Source organism: Sceloporus occidentalis, unplaced genomic scaffold (assembly GCF_023333645.1).
Source record: "Sceloporus occidentalis isolate IW3139 unplaced genomic scaffold, rSceOcc1.0.p SCAF_7, whole genome shotgun sequence".
NCBI lineage: Eukaryota > Metazoa > Chordata > Lepidosauria > Squamata > Phrynosomatidae > Sceloporus > Sceloporus occidentalis.
In genome coordinates this window covers 73,527,500-73,542,866 of record NW_028316987.1, presented here as the reverse complement: position 1 = coordinate 73,542,866, position 15,367 = coordinate 73,527,500, and the positions used below count along the sequence as shown (strand labels likewise).

The 15,367-nt window shown below is 40.3% G+C and overlaps 1 protein-coding gene across 1 annotated transcript in view; it reads right to left on the bottom strand.

The window, feature by feature from the left end:
• Positions 1 to 15,367, bottom strand: part of PLXDC2 (plexin domain containing 2) — a 269,613-nt gene that overhangs the window by 60,449 nt on the left and 193,797 nt on the right. Inside the window, exon 5 of the mRNA XM_089533334.1 lies at positions 227 to 349. Coding sequence (XP_089389460.1) covers positions 227 to 349 — 123 coding nt within the window. The remainder of the gene's footprint in view (positions 1 to 226; positions 350 to 15,367) is intronic.

The following is a 15,367-nucleotide window of genomic DNA, read 5'->3' as shown; positions in this document are numbered from 1 at the left end:
ACTGAGATTTAAGATCTTTTCATATATAACCAGTAATAACAGTATGTAATGCTTACAACAGAGTCTACCAATATAAGTTTTAAACATGGTGTTTGATTGAGATGACAGGCTAATCAAATTCATAGGACTTTTAAGGATTACATATTATAAACATTCTTTGGTATATATTTTATTATAAAGGAAAGAAAAAAACCCCCACCAATCTGGCACAATGATTAATACTTACCATTATCGAAGTATCTGACAGTTGAATTTCGTGACACACTTGGGTCAAAGTTGGCCATCAAGGGAGCAATGTACTGTGTAGCTGTTAACATTCGATGCACAACATCTCCTGTATAGATAAAGCCTATAATAAAGAAACAAAATAGCAAAATCACATTAGCCACAGCTGAAAAGTTAATACATGCCAGAGTTAATTAGGTGCTGCCAGATCTTCAAAGAGTTACTGAAGGAAAATTAATCTCAGCTCCAGGTTTTAATAATGAATAGAAGAATTGCAAAAGAATACAGGAAAGAAGAATCTTCAGAAAGGCTAAATGAAGAATGGATCCCTGAAGTGCAAAAAAGAAAAGGAAAAAAAAAACCTGTAAGAGGCCACAATTGCTGGGGAAATAGTTGGGGGCGTATTTGTCTTTAGGCTGCTTTCAGGAAGTGGAAAGAACATAAAGACTACAGAAAATGTTACATGAAAGACCAATTAAAGGAATTTCCTAGTTCATACCTCTGCTTCTTATAGTACAATCCTAATTAATAAATAATCATATTAACCCTGATGACAATCCCACTGTGTTCAATGGAGTTACTCTAGTTTTAAACGTGCCCAGGACTGCAGCTTGAACTGTGTTAAATGAACAATTCTATCTGACACAGACAACCTGTCAGCTGTGCTGAATGCAAAACTCCCTTTGCTAAGGATACTGGGATTTCTTTGGGACTACTCTTCTCTTACCCTAACTATCTGGTATTGTAACTACATATGGAAGATATCTGGAGCAAATGGAGGAGATTTGGACCTGGGATAACTTACTTTCTCCCTCCTCCCATTTCTTCTCTACCCCATTTGTTGTTGTTGTTTAGCTTTTCTGCTGCCAAATATTAGCCAGTAGAACAATCCCACCCGACACTTTCTTTTCAGAAGTCTATACAAAAAGAAAGAGCTACTTCAGTTTAGCGACAAATTTTTCTAGTTTAGCTATACCATTTGTGCAATTAGTGCAGTTTACTCATTTGTGAAATCTGTGGAAAAATCATTTCTCCAAATGTGAAAAAGAATCTCATCAAGCCCAAGAGAAAATATCTCTCTTTAATGCAAGAGAGGAAAACATTTTTGAGGTTTCTTGTTCTTGCACACAGGAAGAGAAGTAAAAATGTACATCCCCAAATTGAGGTACTTGTAAAGGAGATTACCCTGATGGTTTCAAATTATGGACAGGCTCATAGAGGGAAAGAAACTCTTCTATTTTAACCTGTGGCTCATGAAACTGCATATTGAATAGCACCAAAGCAAATATATAAAATTTATGTTAACTGCTTACACACACACACACACACACACACACACAGAGAGAGAGAGAGAGAGAGAGAGAGAGAGAGAGAGTGAGAGAGATATTTCTAGGTGTCCTATTTTATCTAGGACACGCTGTATTGAGGCTTGTAAAGCTCAGCCCCATACCTGGGCCATATGGGATGGCCCAAAAACCATATTTCTTGAGAGTAGGTATAATCCATGTTCCCAAGAAACCAACCCCAAAGACCTTACACACCAGAAAGGCCTGCCTGCTGAGATTATGGCTGTAATGGTGCTTCTCTTCTTCCTCCTTCCAGCAAAGTAGAGCAGCCCCTCTACTTCAGTGATCCTCTTTCAGTTGTCTGCAGAGCTTATAGCAGTCAGAGTGAGTACAAGCTGCAGCCACAAAAGATGGATCCTGCTTTGAAGCCATTTTACTATGTACCACATGCTCAAGGGTTGGTATGTTGTGGAACATGGCTTATACCTACTTTTGGAAAAAGCAGATGACAGCTGTGCTCACAACAGATCATCCCGCACTTAGGACACAAAAAATGGCCTCAGGTAGGATCTGTCTGTTGTGAGCACACCAGATATCTGCTCTTTCAGTAATACAGGTGATTGAGAGAGGAACAAGTAAGGCTAGAGTACATAATGTTTACCTCAAGTCTCATGAGATATGAGCATATTGTGAGATTTCCAGACTATGCAATCTCAAATCTTGTGGGAGCCTGAAACTCTTGTAAGGGGTCCTGTTTTCATGAGATATGAACAGGCTTTATATAGGCCTACCACATATGCATAGGCCAGTCTTGAAGTGGCTGTGTGAGATAGGTGGTTGTTTCATATGAGAGTCAGAAAAACTTGGGATCCCTAACACACACACCGCCACCACCAGTTTTCAATCAAGAGTAAAATGAGTTCATTATTTTAAAGAGGACCTCTTCTCTATATCATGCTTTAAGATCATTTCAACTGTTGGCACATTCTGTCCAGGTCCATGGTTGAGGAGAATAATTATCTTTCTACAAGCCCTTAGCGAGAATGCTGCTACAGGCATTAGATGGCTGTGGAGTGGAAGGTGTAGGATGTGTCCTTGCTAGAGTTCGTCAGGAACAGAGGGAGGAGGAACAATGGTCCCTCTCTAGCAAGCTGCAGCAAGAATGAAATGCAGTCCCCACTGTTTAATCACTTCCCTCCCTTCTCTTTCTCTCTCAAGCTATTTAAGGACTGTAGCAGTGCTCCTGGGATTCTGCAGCTGCTGCAGTGAAGGAGGTTTTGAACAGAGCACATATGGTTAGTGACTAACCCCTTGTGTCCTAATCATGGGCAGAAAATATAGGATAACATTGAGTCACACGCACACACACACATTACCATCATGTTTCTGATCAAGGAGACAGCATTCTGTGTGGTGGTGTTCCAGTTGTTAAAATCCTCTCCATAGAAGTATTAACAATGCTGTTTTGTGCCCCCAAGTCATTTCCAACTCATGGTGATCCTATGGTGAATCTCTCATGCATTTTTTTTGGCCAAGATTTGCTCCAAGGAGGTTTTCTTTTCCCTTCCTTTAAGGCTGAGAGAGTATGACTTGCCCAAAGTCACCCAATGGGTTTCTATGACTGATTGGAAAGCTGAATCCTGGTCTCCCAGTGTCTTGGTCCAACATTCAAACCATTAAACCACTGAAAGTGCTGACATGATATTCTTTTTGGAATTCAGTCAAAACGTATTTGTTTGCTCAAGTATTTTAAACTGGTTTATGAAGACAGTTGATGTGACTTGTCTGTATTCGCTACCATTTATTTTAATTAATTAATTAATTATGGGGTGCCCACCAAATGAAAATAAATAAATAAATAATACCATCAGATGCATGGCATAGTGGTTTGAATTTTGAACTTCAACTCTGAGACTAAGGTTTGATTCCCAGCTTGGCTGTGAAACCCACTGGGTGACCTTGAGGAAGTTACATGCTCTCAGCCTCAGAGGAAGGCAATGGCAAATTTCCTCTGAAATCTTGCCAAGAAAACTCCATGGGAGGTTCACTGCCCTTGGGGTCTTCATAAGTCAGAAACCACCTGAAAGCATACAACAACAAGCCATCATATGTATGTTGGAGGAAGGATTGCAAGCAGATTGCAAGCAGTGGGAATTAGAATGTCATTAATGCAAAATTGTCACAATCATGCTGAAGTTTAAATATATGTATACAGTAATCAGTTCACAAAGGAGTGCAGATGACAGCGTAAACATCCTGGTATAATAAATCTATAGTGGGAACTAAAGCCTTTGTCCTGATTCAGGCCAGATAGTGTCATATTTGTCATTTTGTCTAATCTTTGAATTTTTGTTTATCCTTAGACAACTGTAGAAAGTAGCACAGTTGCATCTGCTCAGCAGTACAGTCAGGTTCACCAGACAACAGAGCAGTTGTAATTTCAGCTATTAAAAAACCCTGCTTGTTCAATATATGTTGTACTGTTCATGATTGCAACCATTGTCCCAGGGAGAGAAAAGAAATGGAAAGTAAAGAGATGTGTAATTGTAAGCCAAGCAGCATTTCTGGGATCAAACAACAACTCCAATCATGCTTCAGTAAAAGATGTGGGGGAAAACATAGGCTAAGTTGAAAGCATTCCACAAGACGGACTTGCTGAATGGGATATTTTATAATATCACATTAATATACTAAGAAAATCAACAACTGTAAATCAAGCATATTCCTGAACAGGCTGCCATAGAGATTTGGCAATTGCCAGCTCATACTATCTCTGACCCAGTTTTCTAATGGTTGTATTTGCTCTCTGTTGATTCACTGTGGCCAAGCAAGAATGTTCCAAACTAACAGCTTCCTGAACTGTTTAATCTTTCTTCTGTAGGAGGAGTTTGAAGCTTCTGGAATGGCTCTATAGCTAGCAACATAAGACATTGTCTTCTAAACTGCTGGAATCAAGGAATAAAATGGAGGGTTATAAAAAGAGAGATTATAAGTATTTTCATTCATTCATTTGCCTTGTGAGCCACCCTATGACCAAAAGCAACATGTAGGAAAAAAAATACAACCCAATAAAATCTAGTTAAATCAAATTAAAAAAACCAAACAACACCCTAAGAACATTTACAAGCACATCTTACAATTCACTTGCATCCAACCATCCATGGGTTGAAAATATTAAAAAAAATAAATCCCCTAAAGCAAACCTTTTATATAAGGGATGCCATTTTACTACATCACTGGATATAATTGGACTCCAGCATCTACTGATTTTAGTATCCATGGGGATCCTGGAACAAAACCCAGAGGATACCAAGGGTCGACAGTACTCTCTCTCTCTGGCTTTACTTTGTGAACAAAAATTCAGGAAGGACTCATCCCGCGTTTTCTACAAGCACGTTGATGACTAAAAAGGCCAATCCGAGATAAACAAGTCCAGTTGCAGAAAGCACAGCAGAAAGTCTCCTTGGGTGATGTTTCCGGGTAGTGGTTCTTTCTGCGTTGTCATTTCTCTGCGAGACTCATTCGGCGTGAGTTTTCAAAAAAGGCTGCAGCATTGTGGATAATGTGTCTACATGCCTCCCAATGCGAGGCCAGGGCGGACCATTGCTAGTGATCAATTTGGCCGAGCCTGAGGTGTTGTTTCAGGGAGTCCTTGTATCTCTTCTTTGGAGCGCCCCTCTTATGCTGACCTGTGGCGAGTTCACCGTAGAGTACTATTTTTGGGAGGCGATTGTCCTTCAAAATACCTCTTCTATAGTAACACTGCTGCATGTTTCAGATCAGCCTGTGTACAAGCCATAGTATAGAGGAACAAATGTGGCACGATGTTATATTATAACCCTACACACAGAACTCAATGGGGATTGCACCACTACCACTGCTGTTACTGAATTTGGCACCAGCCACCAAGATTACCACTGACATCACACTTGCCACTGAAATTTAATAATACTTGTAGCAGTGCTCCATGGTGCAGCAGCATACACATACAGCCTTACAGACTGGCAAAGCTGAATATTCCCCACCCTTCCAGTACACTGTATTATCACCCGCCTTCATGCCTGCACTCTGCCTCCTGCATTTCTGGTTCTATGAGTGTGATGTGCTTAGTCCAATTTAGCCTTCACTTAGGGCTGCTTTGAAATCAAGGAATGAAAAGTCATCTTTCCTGATTAAAGATGACTTTGGTTGGCTGCTGATGCAAGCACATTTAGCACCACACACCCCTTAATGTAAATGACTCCCCTTGTTCTGCAAACAAAAAGCAGAGCAAAACATCATGCATATATACCTAATAATATAAGTTTATGCAGTCTTTCTTTAAATTGGTCTGGCTTCAAAAAGGTTTTTTAGAAGCTGCACCATGTGACATTATCAATGTCTTGTGAAAATGAAGGACATTTCAAAAGCAACTAATAACAAGGCATGAGAATCATTAGATGGCGGGCAGGCAGGCAAAGGGAACAAAACTGCTGAATACATCTAAGCAGTTGGCTATACTTCTACATGAAAAGACAGTCTGGAAGTGTATTTGTCACCCTCTGCCCAAGTTGTCTTGAACACAGTGGCATCACCAGGTTGGTGATCCCCTGGTGTGAGGGACAGGGCTGTGGTGGAGGCTTGTCCTGCCCTCCTATCCTGCAGGCTTGCTCACCTGTTGCCTTCACCACCACCTCAGCTCCTTCTCTGTGGATGGAGCCAGCTAGTGATGAAGCTGTGAGGGGTGGGCTTGCCTCTCCACTGCAGAAGCAGGAGGGCTCCACTGGGTATCACCACCCCTCTGGGGTGTCACTTGGTGTGGTTCACCCCTTCCCACAAACACATTCAGTGATGTCACTGCTTGGACAACAGTGAGCAAAGTACTGAAACCTTCCCCCCTGCAGCCTCTCAAGTATCATGGACAGTTCCCATAATGCTCAGAATTGTTTCGTTGCACCACTGCCATAGGAGCCATTGGCCAGCACTGCCTCTACAGCAGGAGTGGACCACTTGTGGTTCTCCAGATATTGACAGACTGTAATTCCCCTCATTAGTGATTATGCTGGCTAGGAACTGAAGAGAACTTAAGTCTTCCAATATCTAAAGGGCTCCAAGCACATGGTTAGCCCAGAAATTTATTTTCCATTCCAGCACTGAGCTCCCAGCCTTTCCATGCACAAATCCATTTCACACGCTTTGTTTTGTTTTAGCCAGTTTTGAAAAGGGGTTTGTGTGTGTGAAGAACATTTTGATTGTTCACTGTTATGTTAACTGCCATCAGGTTGGCTTCAATTCAAGGTGACCCTATGAATAAGAGACCTCTAAGACATTCTGCTAGTAATAGCTTTCTAAGGTCTTGTAAATTCGCTTGTTCAATTGTTGATGCCCAACAAGTGGGAGCTAGAACCCACTGTCAACTTCTGTAAATTCTCCAGCAAACTGAGACCCACCGTTTGCCTACCCCTGTTCTAGCAGCCATTGAACAGGCATGTGGACTGAAAAACTGAGCTTATTTAAAAGTACATGTTGATTTTATACTCACTTAAAGCATACACTGGGAAGGTTCCATAACCTAAGAGCTATATTTCCAACCTACACAGAAAAATCAGGCTGGTTGTCAAAGAAGAGACTCACTTTTTATCATTTAAATAGTGCATGGCAAAACCATATATTAAAAGTTCTTCTGATACATGGAGCTGTGCTTACTTAGCTGGAAAACTAACTGTCTGCCAGCAGTGACAGTACAATGAATGGTTTTGCATGTCAGAGCCTATCAGAAGGCAAAGACTTTGTGGCTGTTTGACCATGCAAGTCAATGTGACTTTATTGGTTATTACTAGGTTATGTTGCTAGGTTGTACCAGCATATAAAGTAGAAGATCAATAATGAAAGAGGGCTCCTTTTAAAAGATGAGATTTGAGAGGTCACCTCATCATCTTGGCCTAGAATGTTCAAAGACAGCAATATTGCTTAGGAAATCACAAAATCTTACAGCTTTTCTCAGGGCTTTACACTGAAAAATGCAGCTGTCAGCATAACAGCATATGAGATTACTTGCTCCTACTTGCTATGATCTTCATTTTTTAAAAAAACCTTTCTAGCTCTTATTTAAACTGAGAAAGTATGAATTCCCTACTGGTCATTTCTATCTTTAAATAACTTACAGTGAAGAAAATCCTTGAACACAAAGTAGATGAAATAGATTCATAGATCTCACTAGTTTCACCTATTAGTTAAACCACACATCATATTTTTATACTCCATAAGTAAGTTCTCTAAGATGATTTGAACTGGAGGAATGAATGCAGACACTGCACAATCATGGCAGTTACTGCCCTCCCCGTTTTCCCTAGGTTGATGTTAGCTGCAAGAATCAGGCTTTTCCCCTCCCAAACTACACTATCCTGACCAAACCTTATGGCCTTCCTAAGAGACTCTCCTCCAGGTTCCGCCACCATTTGAGATTAGGCAGGCAGTGACTAGAGAGAGGGCTTTCTTGGTAATGGCACCTTACATTTGGCGTGCTCCTCCAGAGAAGTTTCTTGGCATCTACTCTGAAGTCTTTGGGGGACTATGTAAATAATGTTTAATTCCCTAAACATATCAGCATGTCAAACAGTTGATTGAAATTATTGTTTTATGTTCCTGTGTTTTCTGTTTGTAACAGATAGACAGACACATTTTTTCCACTCTTTTTTCTGAATAGAACTCTTGGAGCCTAGGCTGATGGTTGTTTTTTTATATTTCTTAAATAATGGAAAATAAATCTGTCCTGCAAAGTCTCTATTTTGGTGCAGAGAAGGATGAATGATGTATTTGCAACTCAAGGCCTAAATGCAATTGCTAGTTTCAGCTATAGTAAACTCGCTGATTCAGATGGGTCAATATAAATGTTGATTTACCATTCAACAATCTAGCTGAATTAGCAACAGGCGTTGCTAATAAGATGGTCCATCTTCTTTTTGTATCAATTTGAATAAAAAAATACATCTATAAGTATGTAATCAAACCTTTTAAAAATGTATCCCCAGAAATACATTTTAAACACATTTTGCTATCTTTTTAAAGCCAACAACTATGCCAATAGATAGCCATGTTTGTATCCACATATTAATTTGGAGAGTGTGAATTAGCCCCCTCCCCAATATATGAGATACGTTGAAACAGTTGTAAAGCTCTCTCACACACATATCTATATTGCAGATTAATACAAAAACACAGTCAAATAAAATTTTAACTTTAACTTTTAATCTGTTTTAAAATTTGATGAGAATACAGCATAAGAAAAAGGCATATAAATCCCAGATAGTGAAATCATGTTAAAGAGAAATACAGTGGGCTTTTGGTATCTGCTGAGGTTTGGCTTCAGGACCCCCTGTGGATATTAAAATCCGAGAATGCTCAGGTTCCATTAAATACAATGGCATAGTAAAATTATGTCACTTTATTAAAATGGCAAAAATCAAGGTTTGTTTTTTTGAAATGTATAGATTTTTTGAATATTTTCAAGCCATTGATCATTGAATCCATGGAAAAATAGTCGTGAATATGGAGGGTCAACTGTATTCAATCTCCTTTGAGACCACTAAGCTTGAGAATGGACAGGCATAGTAACACAAAGTCACTTGCTTAAATTAATCTTTCCAGTCTAAAGGTTTCAAGACATAAACAATTGAAACCCAAAGAAGACAAAAGCCACAAAAATTAACTACTGTGCTGATAAATGGTGCTTTACAATAATCTGTACCATCTCAGTATGTACCATTGGAAGGCAGCAGTTTCTGACGGATATTTTCATTCTCAGGCATTTACCCAGTCATTCCAAAACAATGGGGGTCTGTGAAGAGAATTCTCTTTAAAAGGTTAACACTCGATAGTAACCTTCCTCATATGGGTGGTTTGCCAGCTTGAGTTTGTGCTGATATACTCAATGTAATTTCAGTGCAAGTGTGCTTTTCATTAGCAGGGTGCCTCCTTCTGCCTAAATCTTATCCTTCTTAATACGCAACCCTTTCCTGCTTTAACAATTTCTTCTCCCCACATTCAGTAGTTGCAGTTGCAGTAAACCTGAGGAGGATGTTGTTGTTTTACTCAAGGGCAAATCACAGAGGAGCTCAGTTGAAACTTATATGTCTAACAAGCTAAATGTGCAAAACAGAGCACCAGGAAAACAAAATCACAGGGAATCATGCTGCACAAATTCATTGATGCCTAGATGAAAAAAACAACCATATGTGTGTGTATGTGTGTGTGTAAAGAAAGAAAGAAAGTTAGTTTACCATCATACAAATACTGATGTCATAATCCTGGAAGTGAACATATAATTATTACTTATACATAGTCAGTTTATTATTTCTTTGCTGCTCCAGCAAGGAATGTTAATTTGGACTTCACTTCTACCAAAGGGCTGCAATTTTGCACTCAACAATGTCACTCTGGACGAGTGCCACAGTCTTTCTAATTACACCAAGATTAGTGAGTTGGGAAACAAAAAGACAGCAAGGATTGTACATCCCCAAGACAATCTAAGAGTGTTTTAAGCAAGAGAATAATTAGCTTGGGACTCAAGACTGGGGAAGGAATGAAAAAGTCTCCCACGCCCTTTTATAATGCTTTGCTCCTGAACAGCTTATAGACTGTTATAGTCTGCTTTCTTTCTGAAGACTAGGACTCCTTTCATACACTTTTGTGTAGGGCAAGAAATGCCTACAAAACACCCTTGAGACATCCACATGCAATCGTCACTGGTAATGCTGTACTGGAACTAGTTTGCTTCCCCCAGCATTTATCTGATGGCTGACCAGTTATTAAAATTATGCTCCCAATTGGGATGCCTAGTGTTAGATGAAAAAATTGTTCCAGTGACCAGTGTATGGAGGAGCTATAAGCTCTGGCCAAACTGATTTCTCTGTCACTCATGGCTCCAACTGGGATGGGGTGGGGGTGGGGGGCAAAGTCAGAAAATAACTCCTCCTGACAGGGGCATGCACTTTTGTCTGCTTTACTCATCTTAACTGGGAAGGAGTGGTGGATGAAGCCAGGATGTGAGACTCAGCCGGCACTTTGAGGAGTCACTAATTTAGAGCAGTGATTCCCAAAGTCTGGTCCCCCAGATGTTTTAGACTTCAGGTCCCAGAAGCCTCAGCTGTCTTGGTCAATGGTCTGGGATTATGGGAGCTGGACTCCCTCCCACCCTAAAGGGAGGAAGGCCAAAGTTTGGGAATTACTGCTTTAGGGAGTGTGGTCCCATCCATAATGTCAGTCCATATCCACCTCAAAAGGTTTGGAGGGGAGGAACTCTGCTTCTCATCTTATTTTAGTTCTCCCACTCTGACAGAAGCGAATTGAACCCCATTTTGGGAGAAAGGTGAGATACAGATCCAATAAATAAATAAATAAATAAATAAATAAATTTAATAGTTCATGAAAGTTTCTGCCCTAATGTATTGGTAAGTTGTTTTTACCTTAATTTTTTAAAAATCTTACTTACATTTTTGCTCTGTAATTGCTATTAAATGCTTAAAAAGCATTAAAGAGCAAATTATAAGGTCCTTTTTATTTTTTTTGCATTACAGAAAATTGTAATTTTAATTTTCTCTTTATAACAACAATGTTAATAATGAGAGCGGGGGTGAGTGAGCAGTTAGCAATGACAAAGTGGCTTGTATAAAGAATTTTATAAAGTCAACACTGTGTTGGTGATACCTTCCCAGTCCTTGTAAGTTAAATGTCAGAATTCAGTTTCTGAACAGTTTCTAATCTTATAAGTGTTCAGAATATACACAAGCACACGTGTATTAACACAATGTATTAACTCAGTATAAGGTCTTGGTCATTACCTATAAAGCCTTACACGGCTTGGGTCCAGCTTATCTGAGGGAATGCCTCCTCCCATACAATCCTTCCCGCACTCTCAGGTCCTCTGGGAAGAATTTCTTGCAGTCTAAGAAAACCAGATTGGTAATGACTTCCCAGAGGACGTTTTCTATTGCCGCTCCAAAAATCTGGAATGACCTGCCGGAGGAGATCCGCCACATAACATCTTTAGAGGCCTTTAAGAAGGCAATAAAAACAGATCTCTTCTGGCAGGCCTTCCCTAACTGACCCCTCGGAATGTTTACTCTCCAGTTGCGCAGCCGTTCCCACCAGACTGTGATTGTGATTGATTTTATTGGGAACATTTTATTAGGAATTGTTTTAATGTTATTTTAGGGTGGGAGGGAGTTTTAGGGTGTTTTTTGCTATGTTTTTACTTGTGACTTGCTGTGTAGCATTTTTATTGTTCTTTTGTCTGTTGTTACCTGCCTCGATCCAATACAGGGAGAGGCAGGATACAAATTGTTGTTGTTGTTGTTGTTGTTGTAATGCAATATAAGACACGATAGGGAAAAATACATATTGTCCTATAAATAGCTCTTTTAATAAAAGCAGAATAGATTATGATGTGAGAAAGTAGTGAATGAATGAGACATATTCCAACAGTGTTTTACATTATCCAAATACCACGTGACTCTCCATAGTCTCATGCCAAATGTGGGCAATATAATCATATGGTAAGTTACAAGCAGTGGCAACACAATGATAATCCCTTCCAAGTAAGCAATGTGAAATTATAAGGTAGAAGCAGGGCTCTTTCCACTTCCCCTAGTCAGAGTGTAGTTTACAATATACTCATGGCTAGAGTTAACACAGAGTAATTATAGCATGTCACTATACCACAATAGCCACAAAGCCCCATTTGCTTTCCATGCAAAGAAAACATTTATTTGATGAAGAATATGAATGCCTTTTTCAGTTTGGGTCTCTGCATAATGGGGCTGATCTCTTAACCATGGTTATGTGATTAGCAGGCTTCAGAAGGCCATTCTGATGCACTCCATCCACATAAAACTTCCTTCAGAGAAGGAATTCTCTTCTCTAGTCTTTGCCATTAAGAGCTATGTTGATAATTAGGTTAAATACACGGGCCAAATAAAGTGACTTTAAACCACTTTGGAAGCGAGGTGTTTAAATGATGCACACCTCCAAACCAGGCAAAACTGCATCGAAGCCACACTTTGGGGCTAAAAACAAAAACAAAAAGAACCAGAACATTTAGACTTAGCCCAGAAAATGTGCACTTTCAGCCCTGCATATAAGCACCCCAATGTGAGAGTGGTTCTAAAGGACCAATCTATCCTAACCCTAACTCTAAAGCTGCTTATAAATGCACTGGTGCAGGTGTGCATTAAAAAAGGATGGAGCTGCTGCACCAAAGCGGTCAGAGGGGCAATGCAAAAAAAGTGAAAGTGTAACACCTCCAATGGATGTAATTACAACATACACAAACCAGACAGTCCAAGAGGGGGCATGGGGTGAAGGGGGATTAAGGGGGCATGTGGGGGGGATCTCCATGATTGTGCTTTGCCAGTGTTTTACTGATATCCCAATGCCCTGTACCAGTGGAGGATCACAGGTGCAACTGTGTGGCCATTCAAAGGGGAGGGGCATCCAATGGGATGACATCTAGGCCGCAGATGATTGCCGGCGGTGTGTTTGTGTGAGATTGTGCATGGATGGTAGGGAGGCGACAAAAAAAAAATACCCAGTAGCATGGCTTGATGCTGCACTATGTGGTTGGGCTGTGTGCATTCAGGCCACCTTGGAAGTGGCCTGTGCAGTCAGTGGGTTTTGAACCGCTCTCAGAAAAAGCAGGTTCAAGTCGCTTTTTCCTGCCAGTAACCCTAATGCCACTAACCATGGTTTCAAAATTAGCTAGCTTCTTAAGCAAGATGTAAAGCCAGCAGACGGGCCAGAGCAGATGGGTCAGGAAAGCATGAGCTGAGTCCTTGCTTTCCTGGGTCTGGTGATCACCTGGGTTGGTCCCTGGATTAGCATGGGGATGGATGGGTGTTTACACATGTTCCTGCACTGATCCTGGACCCAGGGCGAGTGTGCTGCTTCTTAACTTGCCAGCCATCGATCCAACTGAGAAGCCTCCTAGTTGTTCTGTCTGATGTGGAAATGGGGCATGTGGCTGCACCCACAAGACTGGAGTCTTTTCAGTTGTATTGAAGACTGGCAAGGTAAGAAGCATAGGAGTGGTGGCGCTGTCTGAACAACCCAGTTTCTTAGAAATTCCATGCAAAACTAGGGGTATCTTACCAGAGGATCAGACAGGATCCTCTGCACAGGCTGTCTGCGCAGGCAGGATTGGGTCCGATTCTGCTCCAGGGGTTTTGGTCTGCATTATTCAAACTAGAGGATGTGAGGCCAGGGGGGAGCCTGACCTTTTGAACCTCACAGGCAACCCCTCAGTGGAAAACATGATTATCCCATAGTCATCCCATTTAAAAAGGGAAAATTCACTCTGTGGCAAAAGGGTAGTTGGTGTAAAGCCAGTAAAGCTACTGTAACTCAGATGGCAAATTTACTCTTGATCAGGGACGGAGCTAGGATTTTAGGAAGGGGGGGGGGGGTCCAGACTAAGTGCCACCACTCAGCAGCACACACCATTCATTTTTCTAATGGAAGGGGGGGTCCGGACCCCAAGAACCCCCCCCTTGGCTACGTCCCTTCCTTGATTTTTCCACCTGGCTGGCTCCAGCAATGGAAGAGCTCCCATTCAATTTAGAGCATTTGAAGTGTACATTTGCTGCTGCCACAGTAGAATCTCTACTAAAGAGTGAAGTGCCATCTCTTTACCTGCTCCAAATGTCTTAATCTTGGTTAGGAGACGTGGACTGGACCATAATGGGAGGTGCTTCAAAGTCACCATTTGCAACCTAATTACAATACAACTGAAAGAGAAGCAAATAACGGCAGAAATACTATTTCAGTTTTACCTCTGGTTAATTCTTATTTGAGAGTGAAAAACTTTCATTCAGGAGATTAAAAATGTTTTTAGCACAGCAATACTTACAGTTTCGTATGAACTGTTGAGCAGTCATTTTTTAAATGTGCTGCCCTTTCTTTTCCCAAAGCCTTTGTTGAAAATTAAATTCACGAAGCATGCAAAGCCAAGCTCAAGGAAAAAAATTGCCTCCATGTGCCACTTCAGCTACAGGAGTCCTCAATATAAGAAGCTGCCAGCTTACAACTATTATCATATTGCTTCCCTCAGCGTGAAAAGCTACACACAGAGTGTGATTTTCTCAACCTATGTATGCATAAATTGTTATTCGGATGGCTGTTGTTACACAACACATCTCCCAAACATCTTCTATATTTAAAAATTCTGTGTCAGGAAATAGAAGTCGCCAGAGGTTTATTGTATGTTAAAAGCATCCTTTCCTCTCAACAACCCTCTCAAACTCCAGAGTTTAGCCATTTGATACTGCTACTTATTTTTTGAAAATAAGTCTGTCAAATGTAAAACACACACACACACACACACACACACACACACACACACACTAATTTGTATTGCAAACTAACTTCTGTCTGTATTTACAACTGCCTAGGACTCAAAATCAAAATTACAAATCAAATGGTATACTAACTCATGCAGTTAGTGAGAAAATCCCCTCCAATTTTTTAAAACAGAAAAACATTTTTTTAGCTCATCATATCAGGCAGAAGGGAAAAAAACCCTCCATAGAAATGTTTTCATGTGGATGCACCTGGAAACACTAGGAGATATAACATAGATCTATTTTTCATTCCAGGAATATGAAATTATTTTCTCATCTAACCCTCCATTTCTTTTCATTATTTAAAGTTTCAATTGTTGCCTCATTCATTCATTTACTTTTCATTTATTTTCATAACAGAATCATTTATCTTTATAATGTTCATTCTTATCCATTTTTCTATCTCATAATCAGGCTTCTACTTCCAGTAACGTTAGTTTCCCACTGAAATGGCACAAACATTTTAATGTATACTATTATTACCAG